At 49.6% G+C, this 20,479-nt stretch overlaps 1 protein-coding gene across 2 annotated transcripts in view; it reads left to right on the top strand.

The window, feature by feature from the left end:
- SSU72 (SSU72 homolog, RNA polymerase II CTD phosphatase) overlaps positions 1-20,479 on the top strand; it is a 36,313-nt gene that overhangs the window by 14,328 nt on the left and 1,506 nt on the right. For both annotated transcript variants that reach the window (XM_077311367.1, XM_077311368.1), the window contains exons 2-4: positions 2,695-2,838; positions 15,936-16,075; positions 19,253-19,371. In XM_077311367.1, coding sequence (XP_077167482.1) covers positions 2,695-2,838; positions 15,936-16,075; positions 19,253-19,371 — 403 coding nt within the window. The remainder of the gene's footprint in view (positions 1-2,694; positions 2,839-15,935; positions 16,076-19,252; positions 19,372-20,479) is intronic.

Here is a 20,479-nt window from a genome sequence, read left to right as displayed (position 1 = left end):
CCTGCGGTTAGTCATGTTCTGCGCAGCTCGATTGCTTTGGTGATTCACTGGTTTGGACGTGTGTGTGTGTGTTTTGTTTTTTCTCCCCAAAAGTCGTCTCCGAGACCCATAAGACCCGAACAGTCTTGAAGTGGGAGCCGAGTCAAACAAGCCTAAGCTGCTCTAGCCCCACTGAGGAAGAAACCGCAGCGCACTGGGAAAATTTCCCGCAAAAGTGGAGGGAAGAGTCTCGTAATGCCTCGCCACTAGTCTCAAGCACTCGAAAGGCTTGCACTTGACTACTGAAGTGGCACATTTCAATAGCAGGAGAGGCTTAAATTAATCCAAACTTTGTTTTGTGGGATGTTGATAGCAAGAAGGTCCATTGTTGTGAATGTTCTGAAAGACTTTGATGTAGCTTAATGGATTCCTTGCTACAAAGTGCATGCATTTGGGAGGCCAGGCAGGGCAGGGTGGGCACGGTGGCGACAGAAGGGGTTTCCTTGGCCGCAAAGCTCTTCTCTCCACTGCTGCCCCTCCGAAGCAGTTACTTTGCAGACAATTGTATGTCCTTCCCCATGCCTCTGTACTTGGCCCTCCGCAGTTCACCCTCTCACCATGTTGAGGGATACAGTAGGACTTTAAAGGAGTTTCTCCATTTTTAGACAGTTGTTTTGAGTGCTCTGATTCCTCTGGAAGAACTGCATATAGGCAGTCTTCTGAATCAAAATGTCCACATGCACAGAATCATTTTAACACAGCTGTGGCCGCTAAATACACTCTTTGCTTTGTGTTCACAGTCAGTGTGGCTGGATTCTTCATCTACCCCCCCTCCCCCACTAGAGTTTGCTTTCTGCGTTAGTGATGGGATGAAGATGTGAAGTGTGTGTTGTTGCCAGACATTTAAAGCTTTATTTTAAAATCTTGAAGCACAGGAAAGAACTGTAAAATATAAATGGGCATCCAGGAACACAGTGGTATAATTCAGGTTTGAACACAGTGGTATAATACAGGAGTGGCAGCAAGTTCTGGAGCACCATGTCTTAGAAACACACCTGGTACATTGAGTTTCCAGCTATTTATTTATTAGGTTTTTATACCGCCCATCCCGGTAGCCCAGCTCTGGGCTGTGTACAACATAATATATGAGTACAGATAAGAATTAAATTTGATTTACAGCAGTTAAAATAACAATTAAAATATCAGGAACCATTAGACTAGAGATTCTAGAGATCTGTGAGGTTAACACCTGTACTGACCATGGAGTTAGAATTCCTGTTTCTTGATGCATTTCTAATGTGGATAACCTAGTTTATTTGTACTTACGAAAAATTTGTTGTTAATTTTCCCAGTATTGAAAGGATTCTCTTAATCAAAGCTATGTTCTCCTGCCAAAACATGTTCTCAAACATTTTAAACTGGGGAGGGGTGAATGGATGCCTAAACCATTCTAATTTCTGCCCCATACCTATCCAGAATGTGTGTACGCAGTTGTACAGAGTTACAGCTGAACATCTGCACACTGAAGTGAAGAGCGATATCCAAATGCCTTATACCTTTATTTTTTAGTACCTGCCAAGAACATTAAACAACACAGTGAGGCACATTTATTTCTCAAGTTCAGTTTTAAGTTCAGGGCTTTGATTTTTCAGACCTACCTGGCAAGGAGAGGGAACCAGGCTAGGTGGGATTGGCACAGATGCCCTCCTAGGGAATGGGCTCCCCCAACTTCAAGAGATCCATCTCACAGTGTACAGACCTATGTGCTAGGTTATTTCTCTTTCCTAGAATAAAGTATGGTGGGTCAGTGCAGTGCAGTTTTTTTTTTTTAATCAGCTTGCCTCTATCTTTCAAGCTGGCTCGAATAGCTGTATCTAGCAGCAAGGGAAGTGGCAATCTTGAAAACTGCTATAGCAATATTTTGGTTGAGGGAGATCTTTGGTTCTGTTTCCCAATGATAAAGCACTAAGGAGGCTTCTGTTTCATTGGAAACAATGCCCAATATTTAAACATGTGGCTCTTCCCTCCTTCCTTCAGAAGCTGTTGCTGCTCTGCAAGAAGGGGAAGGGTTCCATGGCTAGACTTTTGCCATCCAGTGTGGGCTAATTTGCCTCTTGTGGAAGAAGCAAAAGCAACTAAAAATAGTGCCAATTATTCAACGCACAGCTGACTTCTTCTGAGATTGCGGGGCTGTCTTTTTGAAAGACGATGTGCATCCCGAAACGGCAGCTTCAGGCACTTGAAGATTGAGGTTTCAAAGGTCAGAAGTACTGCCTACGTAACAGTGTAATTAACATTAAAAAAAATAAATTGCTGTCCTTCAAAAGGGCTGTGATTAGAATATTTGAAGCGATACCACCCCATGAAACCAGAGAAAGAATTAAGCCAGTTTATGGTCTTTAATCTGCATTTTTACATAATATCCAGTGCTTTGTGAGTTTTGAACAAGGTATGGACCCAGCTGGGAGCCAACAAAGATGACTGATGTTATGACACGATGTACAGTGTGCTGTTAGAGCTAATGCTGTAACTCAAATTTTGCTCTGCTACTTCAGACCAACACGGCTACCCACCTGAGAGCTGTTAGAGCTGTGAACCTCCCGTGTTTATTTCCCCAGAATGTTGCAGAGTGCTGTAATTTTTGGGTAATTTTGAGTATGAAAACGAACCATCCGGACTAATCCCCTCCCCTTCTTCTTTTTGTCTCTTTTTCAGCAAACGTGGCTTCAGCGTTCGATCCTTTGGCACTGGGACTCATGTGAAACTGCCAGGACCCGCTCCGGACAAGCCAAACGTTTACGATTTCAAAACGACATACGATCAGATGTACAGTGACCTCCTTAGGAAAGACAAAGAACTGTATCCCTGCAGAAAGCCCTTTTCAAAACCCTGCTGCCGCTCACCTTTGCGAAAGGTGTCTGTCGTCCATTTCCATAAGGAACATGCTGCTACTTGACTGTGGCAAGATCTTGGTATTTAACCGTTCTAGGCAGGGGCTTCAGAGGATGGAAGGGCCCTTAATGCTCCCGTTGGTTGCTTCCCCTTGGAGGAGTAGCGGTGTGTGGGTCAGAACCGTTAGGGACAGATTAAAGGTCTCTTTCTCAGGATGCATCTGCATTTCCACACTCGGCGTAACTGCGTTGTGCCTGCTCCCAAAACTGGCGACTCCCACCATAAACCGCGCTGTAATGATGAAATCACGGCTGCATGCTTTCAGGCACTGATTTGACTCATGATTTCAGATTGGGATGTGATTCCTCTACTCTGGGTTAGGCCCCTCCTCCCAGCTTCCTTCCTATCACTAATTGTTCTTTTTGGCCTTCTTTTCGTCTCTGTCTCCCTACTCCTGTTTCATTAGCCCCATCTTTCTCTTGACTGCCTGCGTTCTCATGCGCGGCTGTGGTTTTCCCCGCCCCCCAATTTCTGCAACCTTTAAAGACGTTCTGGCAGTTCTCCCTCCCTGGGTTCTGAGCTGATGGCATCCAGAAACCCTACTTGCGCGCGCTCTCTCTCTGTTCCTTCCAGGAAACTCAGGCCAGACCTTGCCAAAGGCAGGTTCGCCACCTACAAAACCCCTTGATTACGCTTCTTGTTTCTCCCCTCTCAACCTGCCTCCTCGGACTCTTCTGCAACCCTCCTCAGGCCCTGAGGTAGTGGCTAAACCCCCATGATGGTAGCATGCAGGGCAGCACCCGTGGTGGTTGCTGTAGTAAAACGCTGGTGCACGTGCATCCTTAGAAACAGCTGAGTGCGTCTGGCACCTTCCTCCATATAATTCCAGCCTACTATTCCTTGCTAGTGCAAAGGTCTTCCTTTGCCGTGGGCAGAGCTGTCGCTTGGCCCAAAGTGGGATGTAGTTTCAGAAGGAAGCAGGTAAGAATTAAAAATAATAATTAGGTCCTTCTGTGTCATGTCTACAAGGGAAAGGTCCTCTTAGCTCTGACCACACATTTTGGAGAAGTTAAAAATGCATCCTTGAAGACCAGAGCTGCGGAGAATCACACACTTGCCAGTATTCACCGCTAAGGGTATAGACTCAATATCACCTTGAGTGCATCTTTATTATTCAGAATCCAGGGATATCTGTGGGCTATTGTTGTGTTTTTTTGCACAGGATTTAAAAGTCTGGCAAAATTTGGACCGAATATATGCCTGCTATCTATTCTCGCTGACCTGGTCCCTTTTTTGTGAGATTTAACACGGGTGCCAGTGCCTTTGGGAGAGGTCACATGGTCTAATATAATATGCAATCTTCTCTGGCCTAGCTCTCCAAGCAAAACAAAACTATATTTGGGAGGGTGGGGAGGAAGTTTTAGTTGCCCACGGCTCCCAAGTCTGTGCGGAGAAACACTTTGGAGAATTTTGCAAGACCTAGTTTATTCTAGCTCAAAACCTTTTTTGAGAACTGGAACCCGAAAGCCAAACCTCCAGCCTATTAGCAGCAGCGGCAGAATGTACCTAGGGAGAAATCCATGACCGTACTGTCCGTAGCAAGGGCTACTCCATGTAGTGAGAGGTCCCTGCGGTTTCCTTTCTCGGAAGCTGTACAGGAAGTAAAGGGCGGGTGGCGTATCATTGGCAGGAGGACACACTTAGGGAAGTCCAGTTTTACAAACCAATGCCCTCCAGAAGCAGAAGGCTCTCTCTGTGTATGGATGGGATATTCCTATTGATATATTTAAAAAAAGAAAAACAAGTTGGGAGTAAAGCTTGCCGTGGAGTTGAGAGCACATTGATAACCAGGAGCACACCTAGATCAGTCCAGTCAGCAGCCTGGCAGTAAGGCCATCCAGCCAGTCAGGGGAACTTGGCTCCCAGGTTTGGGTAGCCCGGGATATGATAATCGGAGGCTCAGGGTTTGGCATTGGGAGGGCTCCGCTCTGCAGCTCACCGTGACTTGGGTTGTCCGGGCAGAATTCCTGCTTTGTATTTTGCCAGTGGGAAAACCATTAAACCTGGAAAGCCTGCAGCTCCTAGTAGTGGCAGTTTTCTTGACCCGAAGTAACTGCGCCACATACTGCTCTGGGCTCGTACAGCACATGGGGTTGTTGGGCCTGTCTCTACAGGGCCTGTACCGGCCTCCCAGTACTTCCTGTGATGTCGGGACCGGAGAGGGACAACTTGGAACCTCAAAAACGGACTGGCCCCTGGCTGTCTCACAGGCCTAGCTCTCACTGAGGTGGCTGCTTTATGTGTGGGCTGGATCACTCCAGCCCTGGGGGGGGGAGGTGTGTGTGGGGGGGGTTCATCAGTGGCCTGCCATCCTACAGAAATGAGATGGCAAGAGACTCAGGCTGTCTGGCCGGTTGTCACCCAGCCCTTCCCTTTTTGGATTAACCAGCGGCTAGCCGCTTTGCAGAAGAAGGAAGGGTGAGTCAGCATGGTATTTGAGTGGCCTCCTTTCACCTAGGTGTAGCTGTCAGCTGCCTTAACCTTCCCTATCTACAAAGAAAGCTGGAGTGTAAATGTGTTTTCTAAAACTAGCAAATGCCTTTACTTATTCTTTACCCCCAAGAGGTTCCTGTGTGTTGAATAGTTAATACAGCTAGGGGATGGCCAAGTTCCAACCTTTCCCCCCTGTCATTAAAAGTGTGCGCAGAGAACTAAAGGCAGCCTTTTTCAATCTGACTGTGAAGGAGTCCCTGAAATAATTTTTCAGACCTTGAGGAGCCCAGGAAGTGATATTAATGTCTGCATCCTTCGCCTTCCTCTTGCCCCCCTCCCCGCCTTTACTACTGCTATGGCAGCTCTTCCTCATGTAGGCTGGAAAGAAGAGTAGGAGCGGAGAAGTCAGCCCGGACCCTTCCCTACAATAGGACACTCCTTCAGAGCTCCTGTGAACCCCCAGGGATGCACAGACCCCTGGTTGGGAATCTCTTAAGGAAAGCAATGCTCAATTATAAGAGTCCCCAGTTGTCTGAAAATCAGGGTTGGCTTGACTACCTCAGTGAGAACTTGGCCGTGGAAATGCCGGGAAAAGAGGGGTTCCCTCCTCTCCCCCCAGCCCTCTTAGGACCACTTTAAGCTGGATATTTGGGATTTTTCAAGGTCATGTGCGGATCCACATTTTCCATTGGCTTGCCTGTTACTGTTAGCATACTGTGTACCTAGGAATTTCAGTCCTCCTGTTCCCATTTGCAAATTGAGCCTTGCAGTAGAGAAACTACTAGTTCTCTTCCCTCTGGTATTTCGCACGGTGGTCACCCATCCCTGCTTGGAAAACGGGGCGGGCTGGGAGAAACACTTCCCTCATGCCCTGAAATGCTATGCAGAGAGACTTAACTGTTCTTTTTGGGTCCAGGCTGAATTGCACCTGAGAAGGCAGCAGACATACTGACTATAATAACCAGCGCTAGGGCTGTCAGGCACAAGACAGAACGTTGGGCCAGAAGGGGTTTTGTTTTTTTTTTTTGTGGGAAGGGAGTGTGGATCATGATTTCAAAAACAGTTGCTAGGAGTTACAAACAGATGGGTGGCAGCTCTTGTAGCTAGGGAGCTTTGTCAGCAGACTTTCAGTCTCAAAAGACAAAGGTGTGGAACTCATCCTCTAAATCACAGGTAGCCAAACTGGCTTTCCAGATACAGAATTCCCATGAGCCCCGGCTATTTGGCCATGTTAGCTCACGGGACCTGGAGAACGTGGACATCTGGGGAACCACAGTCTGGCCGCCCCTGATCTAGACGATTTGCCCTGTTCCCCGGGTTTTCTTGCTTTCAGATTCACGGGGGGCTTTGACTTCCAGACTTCGATGTCTGAAGCGGCAACTCCTATTTATTTTTTTTGGTCTGGACGGATATCAGGGCACAAGTGGTACGTGGGGATGCGTAGGCCTACATCTCGGGGCCAAGGGTATTCTCCCATTCTAGTGCAAGCTAGGCACACCGGATCTTTGCTCGGAAGGCTTTGGTTACTCCCCACCCCCTCCCCCTCCAATCCAGTCGAGGAAGCAGCCCACCCGACCAGGCAGGAAGCCCTGCAGAGGTGAACGCCAGGAAGCCAAGGTAAAAAGCTGCTTAGAATGGCAAGGGGTGTGGGGAACCTCCTTTCCCCTTCTCAGTGGGAAATGAAGGTGTGGGCAAAACTTGCTATTTTGGGGCGGGCGAGGCGTGAAAACTAGAAGAGCTTCTGGATTGTGCGATGACTTAAATGCATAATGCATACCCATTAATGCAGCGTTTTCATATCCCTTCTCCATTTAAGATGCTTAGAAACACAGGTTGCTCTGTAGCCGTCCCTGGAGATTTAGTAGCGCAGCATAGCTTACCCCCCCCCCCCCAAAAATGACATCTTTGCTCCATATTTGAAGCGTTCTATGCCTCCTTTCCATCAAAACAGGGTCCCCGAAGCTGCCTTTTCACCCAAGTACGGTTCCCAAGCTAGGTTAGGGTTGAACGAAACTTGTACTTCGTTTCCTGTTCAGCTGTGTCATTTATTGAGTGACATTGGGCCTATCTGACAGGGTTTTCAGGATATAATGAGGGAATTGGGAATTTAGGGCCTTCGATCACTTACTAAATTTAAAGTACTCTTGCCAAAATGCCAGTCTATGGTCCCTTGGGATATTACATGTGAGAATGTACAGTTGTACAATCAACCCATATAATACTTGTATTCCTTTAAATAGGGGAACACACTGGAAACAAAACACATCAAATTTACAACCTACCTATCTATCACTTTTATTCCTTTAAATAGGTGAACACACCAGAAACAAAATACATCAGATGTGTGCCCTGAACCGATGCTTAAAAGTACCCCCACACCTATTATAATGAAACCTCAAAATATTTGATTAACTTTTTAAAGCAAATCTTGAAAGCCTAACGTGAACTCCATTTCTGTTAAAAAGCTTGCAGTTGGTGTTTAGGGAATTGCGAATACAAAGAATCCTGTTAAACAGTCTCGCCTCGAACTTTTCCGTCCCAGTGCTGCATGCCAACGTTAGGAGTTCAATCCCAAACACCGGAACTTTGACAGATCTTCCTTGTCACTTCTTGAATAATTTCAATATTCACATAAATAGTGGGCAGAGTTTAACGTCATGCAATTTTCTGTGCTTCTGTAACAGTCTGGGGAAATTCCATCTTCCGCCTAACCAATTGGACGCCTTCCGCGCACCACCCCAAATTAGGAAATGGTGTTGTATTTGGAGAACTTTTGAAGCAAATCCATTTCTATTTTTCAAGCGGTGTTTAGTTTATCTGCAAAACAAATAGTGCGTAGAATTTCTAAAGATGCTCTCGGTGTTCAGTTTTAGAATTGCAAACAGTTTAATTTCTTGGTCCCTCGTGGAACCAAGAACTTTGATATTGCAGTCAACTTGGAAAAAGCCTATTTCAAGGGGTCTCCAATCTTTCTCGCCACATTTGGGATCCTTATAGGGCACAGCAACAAAAACGGCTGCAGCCGGAGGTAAAGCCGGCCGCAAAACCACTTGGCCGGTGACAGAAAAGTTCCCAGTGGCTGCCCTGGTATCCCGAGGCACCACATTGGAGCCCCCTGACCTATTTGGTGAGAAGCCATCATCGGTAACAGGCTCATAAATAAATTCCCTACGCAAAATGGCCAGGGCACACCCCTCGGCCATCAGCGGGGGAAAGGGAGAAGCGAGCCGGGGCAGAGGAAAGATTGCCTAACTGTGCTGTGTGAATCCATAGCAGTAGCGAGGTGTGAACCCCAGGGACCGCCTGATTCGTACCTGCAAGTTCACAAGGCAAGTAAAGTTGAGACTCAATTAGGACAAGGGGATTTAAAAAAAACAAGGAGTAACATTTAGTAGGAGCCTCTTGTGGCGCAGAATGGTAAGGCAGCGATATGCTGTCTGAAGCTGTCTGCCCATGAGGCTGGGAGTTCAATCCCAGCAGCCGGCTCAAGGTTGACTCAGCCTTCCATCCTTCCGAGGTCGGTAAAATGAGTACCCAGCTTGCTGGGGGGTAAACGGTGATGACTGGGGAAGGCACTGGCAAACCACCCCGTATTGAGTCTGCCATGAAAACGCTAGAGGGCATCACCCCAAGGGTCAGACATGACTCGGTGCTTGCACAGGGGATACCTTTACCTTTAACATTTAGTAGCCTGAAATCTGAACCCTTAAGCAGGAATTCCAAAGTCCTGGCTGCCACCGCAGAATTTCATTTCCAGCACGTGCCTGACTCTTCTCCCAGCAGGAGGGTTTTATTTTCTGATCCCACCTGGGATTCGTGTGGAGTTGAGCAAACGGCCTCTGTCCCTCCTCCAGAAGGAGTTTTTCAGCACCAGAGCACTTCAGGGGCCGGAGGTGTTGTACACAAACGCAGTGTTGGGATCTGGTTCAGAATTCCGTGGACTTAAAAAATACCTGCACTCTGTCTCCTAGCAAGTTTTCAGGGCAGCTTATAGCCTACTTAAAATACGATAAAACAATGCTAAATTATAATTGAACCCACTAGGGTTGCCAGCCTCCAGGTGGGATCTGGGGATCTCTTGGGAATTACCACCATTTTTCCAGAGTACAGATAAATTTTGGAGGGTAAACTCTATGGCTAAACACCCTGGCCCCCCTCGTCTCCATCCCCAAAACTCTGGGAGTTTCCCAACTTTGGCAACCCTGGGATTCCTAGAACCCTGCAAAAGACAAGAGGAGCCTTACAGGTGAACTGGTGAACCCAATCACCATGCTTCACAGTGGTTTGGCAGCACGCAGGTGGCAGCGTGCTACATAGTACAGGCTACATTTTAGCAGTAGTAGCAGGTGCAGTGTTTTCACCAAGAGGACATGGGAGGAGCTGTGTCCGAAAGGCGGTCCTCATTGCCCCAGTCAAAAACTTCGATCTTTGTGATTGCCCCAGTCAAAAACTTCGATCTTTTCTTCCGGAGAAGTGATCTCTGGCATCTGGAGACCAGTTAGTCTGCGAGACCTTTAGGCCCCACCTGGAGGCTGGCACCCCTGCTGTTGATTAAAAATTAGAATCCCTTCAGTCCATTTAAACATAAGATTGCAGAGCAGTTTTAAGACATAACATCAGAGGAAGGCCTCTCCCTCTGCCCTGTTGGGCTCGCCAAGAATATTTGGTTAGCCACTGTATGAGAGTAGATCCAGACCCTTCACCTGACCAATGAAAACTCACATCACCGCTAACCAGTATGAAACGACCGATTTCAGCAAATCCCAATTCTGGGAGTTCCCTTGGGAAAAGGGCTCTTCGGGTTTCACGGCTGGAGAGACATTGATGTGTGGGCGAGTCTTGAAAGCAGAGCGGTCCGAAATCCACCAATAGAAAGCCTTGCCTCTGCGGCCCATCGCTCTCCAGTTGGGATGCATGCTAAATGAAGGCGGATCACCTCTGCTGTTTTCTTGAAGTGAAAGGATGGCACAATGAAAGGAGGAAGCAGACAAGCTCAAGTTGGCCAGTTTTATTTCCAGTTTGGTGGCAGCCAGGATTGCGACGGTCATATGTTTTCGCCTACCTGAGCTAGATACTTTGCTTCACTTTTGTGAATGGATTTGAGCCTCTCTGCGGAACCCAACCATTTCCCAGTCCAAAATACCCAATTGAAAACTCATAATTTAACTCTTTATAGTACCATGTAGCCTCCCCCCTACGCTGTGGAACTCTGTAGTTAGTGGAGGTCAAAAGGGCCGTCGAGTCGTAGCCAGCTTAGGTTGACCCTGTAGGGCCAGGGGTAGTCAAACTGCGGCCCTCCAGATGTCCATGGACTACAATTCCCAAGAGCCCCCTGCCAGCGAATGCTGGCAGGGGGCTCCTGGGAATTGTAGTCCATGGACATCTGGAGGGCCGCAGTTTGACAACCCCTGCTGTAGGGTTTTCAAGGCAAGAAATGTTCACAGGTAGACTGCCACTACATCTGCGCATCAGCCCTAATCTTCCTGGGTAGTCTCCCAACAACTAACCAGGGCCCACCCTGCTCATCTTCAGAGATCTCATGAGATCGGGTTAGCCTGGGCCGTCCGGAAGGGCTTGTAGTTATGAGATGGTAACTTTAGCAAGATGGAGGGAAGTGGAAGGTCTTAGCTTGTAGGGTTTTCCAAGCCAGAGACGTTCAGAGGCGGCTTGCCGTTTCCTGCCTCTGTAAATTCAGAGTAGGCCCTCTAATGACCGCAGATCTCAACCTTTCGTGCACCCCATGAGACACACGCACTGACACACACTGCCCTCAGCAAGAAGTTGCCCGTAACTTGCAGGCTTCTTCCCGTTTGCGATGCTCGAGACCCAGTCGAAATGAAATTCAGTAGGTGTCGCTGGCTGAACTTCTGAATTTTTCCGAAGGGGGCCGCGCATCCCCCCCAATGCCTCCCACCTCCAACTTGTGCGTTGTGACACACATCACGTAGGTGTGGAGCCGTGGGCTGAGCTGGCGTGGGGCACTTTGGCATTCAGCGTGGAAAAACGAGCACCCACCTCCCATGCGCTTCACACCCAGCAGATGCGAAAGCCCCCAGTCCTTGGCAGAACACTAGCTTGGCTCGCTGAGAGGCTGGTGGCTCGCTGAGAGGCTGGTGCCTCTCTTTGGTTGTGTAGGTGGGGAGGAGGCAGGAGGCTGCCTTGTAACATTTCCACTGTCCCAAGAGCCGTGGCCACAGCATGTCGTAATGATTGCTCCTGGCCGAGAGAGCTTTGCTTTCCAGAAATACGTGGAAGGTCGCTCCGGGAAACGGGGACTAGATGGGCCATTGGCCTGATCCAGCCAGGTTACTTGTGCTACTGTGACTTAGCGTCCATCTTCATTAGGTTTGGTAAGGGGTCACACCATCATCCTCATTGCCCACTGCTGAGATACAGCATCACCAACTCCTTGTTGGGAGATCCCTGGAGATTTGGGGATGCAGTCTGTGTTGGTGGGGGCTCATGGGAATCGTAGTCCATGGACATCTGGAGAGCCACAGTTGGGCCATCTCTGCCCTGTGGGATGGCTGCAAGTTGGCTGTGACTTGACAGCCTTTCACGCACAGAGACTCCTGGAAAATGCCTAATCCCTGTTTCAGTTTGGCCCCACGTCACACAGCTGGCCTAAAGTAGGGATTAGCAGCCCGAAGTTCCATAGAGCAGATTTTGGGGCTCCGAAGGGAGATATGCCTCACTTCCAAGAGGCGGCGGTATTGTGCCAGTGGATGGCTGGGTCTTGGGCACTGGGTTGTCCTTAGCACCCTACACAGGTATTGTGAATGAGAATGGGACAGTTGGGAGACTAGCCCATTGGTAGGGCCCCTGTTTTGGCCTCCAGAAGGTCCCAGGTACAATCCCCAGCATCTCCGGCTATAAGGACCAGGCAGGAGGGGATGTGAAAAGACTTTGCCAACAACAGTGGAGAACTGCTGCCAGTATGAGTAGAGAATACTAATCTGGATGGACCAAGAGTCTTCTTGAGTGAAAGGCAACAGTGTGTAACTGTGTTCACCTCCTCCCCCCGTTAAAAATTGGCCTTTTCTTACGGATCCCGGTGGCACATGATTCCATAGGAGGCATTGTGGACTCCTCGACATGCTTTCCGAGAGTAGGCATCTTATTGGGCAATGATGTTCCAGTGTTTCCCTCTTGGTGGCATGCTTTCCATATCAATGTTCAGCCAGAGAACCCTTGTGTGACAGCCTGTGAACTACCACATTGTTGCTTCTGGAGTAGTCTGTGGGAGTGGACTCTTGGTAGAATAGACGAGGGGGTCCCCAGCGTGGTGCTCACCAAGTGCTTGGCCACGCACAACATAAGCCATCTGTCTAAACGGAGTTTTGGCCTGAAACGTTGAAGAGAGGATGTTAGAGTGATATACAAGCTTGCTCCCTGCCACTTTATGGTGGGCTTCATCACCTGTGGCAGCCATTTTGTTACTGTGACCGCCACCCTGAGTCAGAATTTGAAGCTATCCGCAGGCTCTGAAAGGTTAGGGCCCCCTGGGCTAGGTGAATGCTGGCATGAACTCATGAGACTAGGAGACAGCCTTTCTGGAGACCACCCAAGAATTGGTGAGCATAAGGTGTTTTCCGTGAAATAGGGCTCGTCCTTGTACCAGAAATCCCCCAGCTTCCCCAGAATACAGTTTGAAAGACCATAATCTGGTGCATTCTTGGGTGTTCAATGCTGATGGCGCCAATGAGATGGCAGGACAGCCTTTTATGGTTGGATTGTTGGCCAACTCTGCCCCTAAGAGCCAACAAGGGTTATAAACACACACTCCCAGTTGGTTTCACAGCAGTCCTAGAAGAGGCTCTGGCCTCCAGAGTCGCTGGATGGTCCCGAGGAATCCCCCCGCTGGATGCTTCCGAGGAGCCCCCCGAAGAATCCCTCTCCTTTGTTATTCAGTCAAGAATTGGTACATCTCAGCAGCTCCATGAACCCCGAATGGTTCATTTCTGCCCTGATGTCCTGTAGACAGAAGCTGGCCATACCTTCAGAGACAGGGCACCCTTCCCTTGTTAGAGGTGAACTAAGGAGGCAGCTAGACCAGACCTTCTCAACCAGGGTTTTGTGAAACCCTGGGGTTTCTTAACAGCCCTGGAAAGGTTTCCCAATTGGGTTGGAGTTAATTTTTAATATATATTTTAAATTTGTAAAACATTTTATGATATGACCCTATATGGTCATGTTTACCCCCCTCCCAAAATGGCCAGTGATGTGCCTGGAATGGGTGAGGTCCCAAGTGGGCATGACTACAGCTAGGCTTTTCAGCCATATTCTGCCCGCTAGGGGCACTTCTGGGGTTTCTAGAGGCCTGAAGGATGTTTCAGGGGTTTCTCAACAGCAAAAAAGTTGACTAAAACTGTAGGAGATGCTGAGCACCAGAGACCATGACTCCTAACCCTTCGCTAGGAGTCACCTGACTTGTCTGATTTCTGTGGTTAGGCTATTCTCTTAAAGGCTAAGGTAAAGGTGGAGGTATCCCCTGTGCAGGCACCGGGTCATGTCTGACCCTTGGGGTGACGCCCTCCAGCGTTTTCATGGCAGACTCAATACGGGGTGGTTTGCCAGTGCCTTCCCCAGTCATGACCATTTACCCCCCAGCAAGCTGGGTACTCATTTTACCGACCTCGGAAGGATGGAAGGTTGAGTCAACCTTGAGCCGGCTGCTGGGATTGAACTCCCAGCCTCATGGGCAGATAGCTTCAGACTGCAAGTCTGCTGCCTTACCACTCTGCGCCACAAGAGGCTCTTATCTCTTAAAGGCTAGAAGCTGCTTTTCGTTGAAAAAGAAAAAAAAAAGAGCAAGGCTGTTTGGAAGCTGAATCCAGGACACTGTTTGTAGCCAGCCTGTGGAGCCAAATACGTGGGAATTGGGCCACATTTAATGATGAGCTTGCCCATAATTTCAAAGCAGGGTGCCGAGACCCATATGGTTGTCTCTAAATTGGAGATTCATCAGCCAGTTTCTGTCCAAGAGTGGACGATCCAATAAAACAAACAATTTGTGACGTTTCTCACTGTCCTTCCACCTTTTTGTCATTGAGTCATAACTAACTCATGGTTGACCCATTATGGTTTTCAAGCCTAGAGGCATTCAGAGGTCTTTCACCATGGCCTGCCTCTGGGTGGCAACCCTGCTATTCCTTGGAGGTTCCCCCATCCAAATATTATCCAGGGCTAGCTGAGATCTAACGGGATTGGATTAGCCTGGGCTATCTGGGCCAGAAGTACTGTAATCTCACCTCCCTGTAAGAATGCAGATAAGTTCTGAGGTAGGGCATTATTCCCTGCTCTGGAACCTATGACCCTGTTCTGATACCTAATTATAAATTGCAGAGAATCAAATTTTAGGTTAATCCTTCCGACAAAGAAGCAATTAACTAACCACCCTTCCCTCCGCTCCCATCTTTATGGCTTCCTTCAAAATACAGTGGTGTAAAAATTCCCAAGTGCCCCCCAGTCAAGAGGTGCTGTCCCGGGCTAGCCACCATTCTGGAGAGTACAGAAATCCTCCTCTTAGCTATTAAGAGCTTCTTCACACACAAAGGCACGCTTCCGAGATGTGTTAAGTTAGGGAAGGGGTAGACGGTCCTGGGTTCGAGTTTGACGGAGTGTTGGTCTGAGTTCGCTTGACTCCTAGGTGTGTGGACCAAGCAACCTCCCTGAGGTTCATTATAGAGACACATTCGAGGTGTTGAGAAACAGCCGTTTTCTGACAGTGACCCCCCTGGAGACCCGTCAGCAGTCAGAGCAGAGAGCAATGAGACAGACGCACCAGTGGCCTGATTTTGAACAAGGCGTCTTCGAATAACAGCGACTGAGAAAGGGAGAGGCCCGAGTAACTCCAGGAACACGCGAGTAAATTCAGTTGTGTAGGCCTGATCGATTGCCGGTTGCAGGGCAGGAAGGGCATCTCCCCGGCATCCTAAGATCCAAGGACCTCTGGGCAAACGTGGGCGTGTCCCTGACTCGGGTCAGAGCTAGGGTGGTGGGTTGATTTAACCCCTCGTTCCTCCAGCAACTTTTCCCAAACAGAGGGCCACCAGCCTGATCCACTATTCCCTCTGCTGGGGGGGTTGGGGAAATGGGGGGTTTCTATTTTTCTTCCTTCTTACTGGCCACTCGGGGATGGGGTAACCCTCCTCTCTCAACTGTCTTTAACACTGCAGCCCCAGTCCATCTTTCTGCCGCCACCACCCCCTGCAGCTGCTTTTAAACGCAAAGGTTTGGGGTGCTTTGGTCCCCTGTCTTAACGCTTTGGTTTATATCCCAAGACAGTGGTAAGGGCAATACCTTGAATATCTGAATAGGCTCTTGCATCTGGCTGGGAGAATTTTGGGGTGTCCTTGGAGGGTGCGTGTGTCAAAACAGCTCTACTGTTTCTTCAGCAGGCGGGTGCCAGGGCCTTGCTGGTGTTTGCCCCCCACCCCTTAAAAATATGACCCATATAATTTAGAAGGGCCCCGGTGCCAACAATTGACAGTCCCTGCCGCCAACATGGCTGGTTTGTTCAAACGAAAGTCTCTTTGCCTGTGGAGTTCCTTAACTCTTGGCCCCCCCAGCTATACCCAGAACGGGATCTTGCACATGCTGGACAGAAACAAGCGGATCAAGCCACGGCCGGAACGGTTCCAGAACTGCAAGGACGTTTTTGACCTCATCTTGACGTGCGAAGAAAGAGTCTACGACCAAGTAGTAGAAGGTAAGGGCTCGTTCCCAGGTCCAGCCGCAGTTTGATTCGGGGCCAAGCTACATCCTGCGGGAAACCTCAGAACTCGGCTCACGTGCCGTGCTGACTTCTCGATCTAAATTTTTAAACGCACAAGGCTAGCTCTTATGGAGGTTCTGAAACCTCAGTAGCCAGAAGAGGGACCCAGTGAGCTGTTCTGCGGGGTAGATTGGAGAGGTTTTCACGGCCCATGCTGATCCTCCCCAAGGCTAGCAGAATAAATGATACGAAATGTTAAAATCGGTGGTTGAGAAGCATCTGTGCCTCTCCTGGTGTTGGGTCTGCTACCAATTCAAAGCACGCCAGGTTGCCTACAAAATCAGAGTCCAGTAGCAACTTTAAGACCAACCGAGATTTATTCAAGGCGGGAGCTTTCGAGTGCAAGCACCCTTCGTCAGACTAACCTGAGGAAGTCTTAGGAAGAGTGCTTGCACTCAAAAGCTCACGCCTTGAATCAATCTCGGTTGGTCTTAAAGGTGCTACTGGACTCTGATTTTGTTGCGCTCCTTCAGACCAACAGGGCGACCCATTTGAATCTGTCACGTTGCCTACGTTGCCTTCGGGTGTCGTGCAGTGGCCGTATCTCCCTCTGGAAAAAAATACAAGTTCTTTGTAAAAGTCATTTGTAAAAACCACTTTGGGACCTCGTTAGGAGAAAGCCAGACAGGGAAAGAGAGAGAAGCAAATGATGGGAAATCCCATGGCCAGGAGCAAGCAGGAGAAGACTTTTTCCAGCTTCCCAGAGATGGAGACGTTTGGGGAAGGGTTGCCAACCCTGGGTGAAGAAAGTCCTGGAGATCTGGGGTGGAGCCCGGGAAGGACAGAGTCTGAGGAGGGGAAATAGCTCAGCAGGAACATGATCCTGTGAAGCCCGCCTTCTGAAGCTGTCGTTTTCTTCAGGAAGCTAAGACCTTAAAGGGAGTCCAGAGTTGCTACTGCCCAGGGGCAGGCAGTGGCAAACCTCTTGGGGCGTCTCTTGCAAGGAAAACGCAGCCACAGTAGGAAGAGTCATCCTGCTGCCCCCAAATTCCTCACTGCCCTGGATCCTTCCACCATCCCCAGGGAATGGGGAGGGCATGCCACCCACTTTGGGAACCCGTACACTAAAGGATCCTAAAGAACGACCAGAAGGAATTATCCCCTATTCCCCACTTGAGAGCCAGTGCCGGCCAGAACAGACATTACCGAGGCAGAGGGCCCAACGGTCTCATTCCGCGTCAGGCAGGTTCATGTATTTAAGGAGTGTCTTCAGAGGATATTCCATAGTCAAGGGGCCCACACAGAGGAGGCCCTGCTGGTACACATCCTCCTACCAAGGTCGACGCAGGGATAGGCGATCCTCTCAGCTGCATCTCTCACCACGGAGCACGTGGCCACTGGAGTGAGCACAGTACACTTTTCACCCCCTTCCCCAGACACACACCAGCTTCAGTGAGTTCAGGGAGGGCTATACCACTCACCAACCCTGCGAGGTCAGCTGAGAGCTGGTGAAGCAAGCTTCACGGCAGAATGGGATGTGAAACCTTTTTCCCCCTCTTCTCGTTCATGTTCGAACCGCCGTTTCATGCCACCTCCTGCACAGGGGTGTACCAGAATAAAGGGGGCAGAAAAGATGGAATGTGACCCAATAGATACTTTTTTTGGGGGGTGTATGTGTGCAAAAGAGCTGTCTCCCTGTTCCTTGCCATTTGCAGGAGCCCAGCCCCATAGATGGGTTGCATAGGCAGGTGGCTTAGAATAAACCCAGGAGATCACCAACTTCTCCTCCTCCCTGTTAAAAAAACTGGGCGGGTAAAGAAACGCCAATGAACTGAAGCGAGGCTAGCAGTCTCTTGCCAGGTTGTCTGGTCCCTCACTCTGTCTCCGGCGCCCAGCTGCACAGCCTCTCCTGCTGCGATGGATCTTCCACAAATTAGGAAGCAGCCAAGCAGTTCTGGCATCTTATAAATAAAAAACGACCAGAGATTGGGGATCTCTCAGCGGCTAGGCTGAGTGCCGTGTCTTTGCTGGGGGGGGGGGGGGGTCCACTCGACTGCTGCAGAGCCCGGAGTGCATTAAAGGCAACTGGCTTGGAACTTTCTCCAGCGGCTTTAATGAGCCACCTTGCCGAGAGATGAATGAAATTTCCACTCGATTCGGCGGCGGTCTGCTCCCGGGGAGGCGTCCATATCGAGCGGTGCTCATTTGTATAGCGGGTGGGATGGGCCGTCTGTCCATGCTCATCTCCACCTCTCCTTCCCACTCCTCCCCCCCCCCACGCACACCATTATGCGGCGCTTCGCTCAAGTAGCACAGGAGAGCTGGCGAAACCCCGCTGGCGATTCCTGCCGGGAGCAGATAATGAGGTTTTTCAGCTGGCCTGCCTCGTTCGCTTTGTTTTGGCCTGGTTCCCTTAGAGATAATGCACGGAACTAGGAGCATTCACCCTTGAGTACAGCTGCGTTGGCCATATGCAGCATTCGACAGGCTGGTGATGCCCTTTGCCCTTTGCCCCTTGCCCGTGGAACGGCATTTGCTTCCTAAATACGCCATGCTGACCTATCACAGGCGTACTCTGCAGCAAATGAAGTTTTTTTTTTTTTTTTTTAAGAGTTAGACCAGCCTTTCCTGACATTTATTACTGGCGAGAAACCCCAGAAACATTCTTCAGGCTTCGAGAAACCCAGAGTGGCACGATTGTGCAGAATACAGTTTGGGAAACAAGGCTGAGGACAGGCCCCTCCCCTTCCCATGCCCTCCGGCTCTATCATTGGCCATTGGCGGGTCAACATGACCATATTACCCCAATAAATGTTGACTGAATTTATAAAACATGTAACAATTAACTCGCAGCCAATCAGGAAACCCCAGGGTTTCATGAAACCTTGGTGGAGAAAGCCTCGAGTCAATGTCCTCGGAAGGAGAATGGCTTTTCCCCTCAAGGATAGTCCAGGCAAGGCTTCCTTGGCAGGGAACACCACAGGGACGTGCTGGCAGGGGCACGTGGGAATTGTAGTCCATGGACATCTGGAGGACCGCAGGTTGACTACCTTGCTTTAGAGCACTGGCCTTGACCGGTGAGGTTTTTTCTTGGAAAGAGAATGTGTATCCTTCTGATGTCACCTTCATGGCGTTTCTTCTCCCCCCCCCCCCCCTTTGTGTCTGCCGTAGATTTAAATTCTAGAGAACAGGAGACGTGTCAGCCCGTACATGTGATAAACGTGGACATTCAGGACAATCACGAGGAGGCGACATTGGGAGCGTTTCTTATTTGTGAGCTGTGTCAGTGTGTAAGTATGGGGCTTACTCTTTGGGGTCTTTTCATAGGAACAAGAAGAACAAGAAGAGTCCTGCTGGGTCAGACCAGGGGTCTATCTAGTCCAGCCTCGTGCCTCCTACAGTGGCCAACAGGCTCCTCTGGATGGCCAACAACAAGGCATAGAGGCCGAGGCCTTCCCCTGGCTCTGGGTTTCAGACTTAGTGCTACTGAACTTGGAGGTTCCCCTCGGTCACCATGGCTAGCAGCCCTGCTTAGTATTCGGATGTGAGAGGGGTGAGGAAATCCAGGATTGCTATGCACAGGCAGGCAACGGCAAACAACCTCTGACCATCTCTTTCTTGGAAAACCCTACGGCAGGGGTGGCCAAACTGCGACTCCCCAGACGTCCATGGACTACAATTCCCATGAACCTTTGCCAGTGCTGGAATTGTAGTCCATGGAGAGCCACAGTTCGGTGGCCACCCCTGCTCTACAAGGTTGCTAGAAATTGGCTCCAGGAGATGGTGTTTATTTGGGGGGGGGGGGGTGAACATCAGTGCAGCCGCATCTAGGCCAGTGGGGGGAGGGGAGTATGCTGCACCATTGGTGTGCACGTCCCCAGCCTTTCAATGATCTCCTCATCCCAGTGCCACATGATGCACACGCAGAGCACACGGTCTCTTCAGCTGCACATGTCCAAGCTGCTTGCGTGTGCACAAAGAGAGTACGCCAGCGACTGAATGCCAAGCGTGGTCCAAGTGCCGCCTTCTGGTACAAAGAGAAACGGGACCAGCTGGGGTTGTAAGTGGGTCAAAAAGCCCGGGGCAGACCTGGGAATAGAACCTTCCTCTCTGGAGGACTCAGCTGCTGCCAGAATGAGGCCGCTCTGCTTGCATCCGAACGAGCCAAACGGGAAAAACTACAGGCTTGATGTCAGACTCGTTCTTAAGCGTGGCAGGTACGCCGTGCTGCCCAGTCACGTTCTTCATTCCACGGTTTTCTGGGAGGATTTCCCACGTTGGTGGTTGTGGCTCGTCTGAAGCCAGTTTCTAGTTCCCATCAGTAAGATTTTAAAACCGAAATGTACCATGGGATGGAAAGAGCGTGGTCCACAGCGTTGCAACGCAGGAGACGTTCGG

The sequence above is a fragment of the Paroedura picta genome, chromosome 15, assembly GCF_049243985.1.
Source record: "Paroedura picta isolate Pp20150507F chromosome 15, Ppicta_v3.0, whole genome shotgun sequence".
NCBI classification, from domain to species: Eukaryota; Metazoa; Chordata; class Lepidosauria; order Squamata; family Gekkonidae; genus Paroedura; species Paroedura picta.
This window is presented reverse-complemented; position numbering and strand designations above follow the sequence as displayed.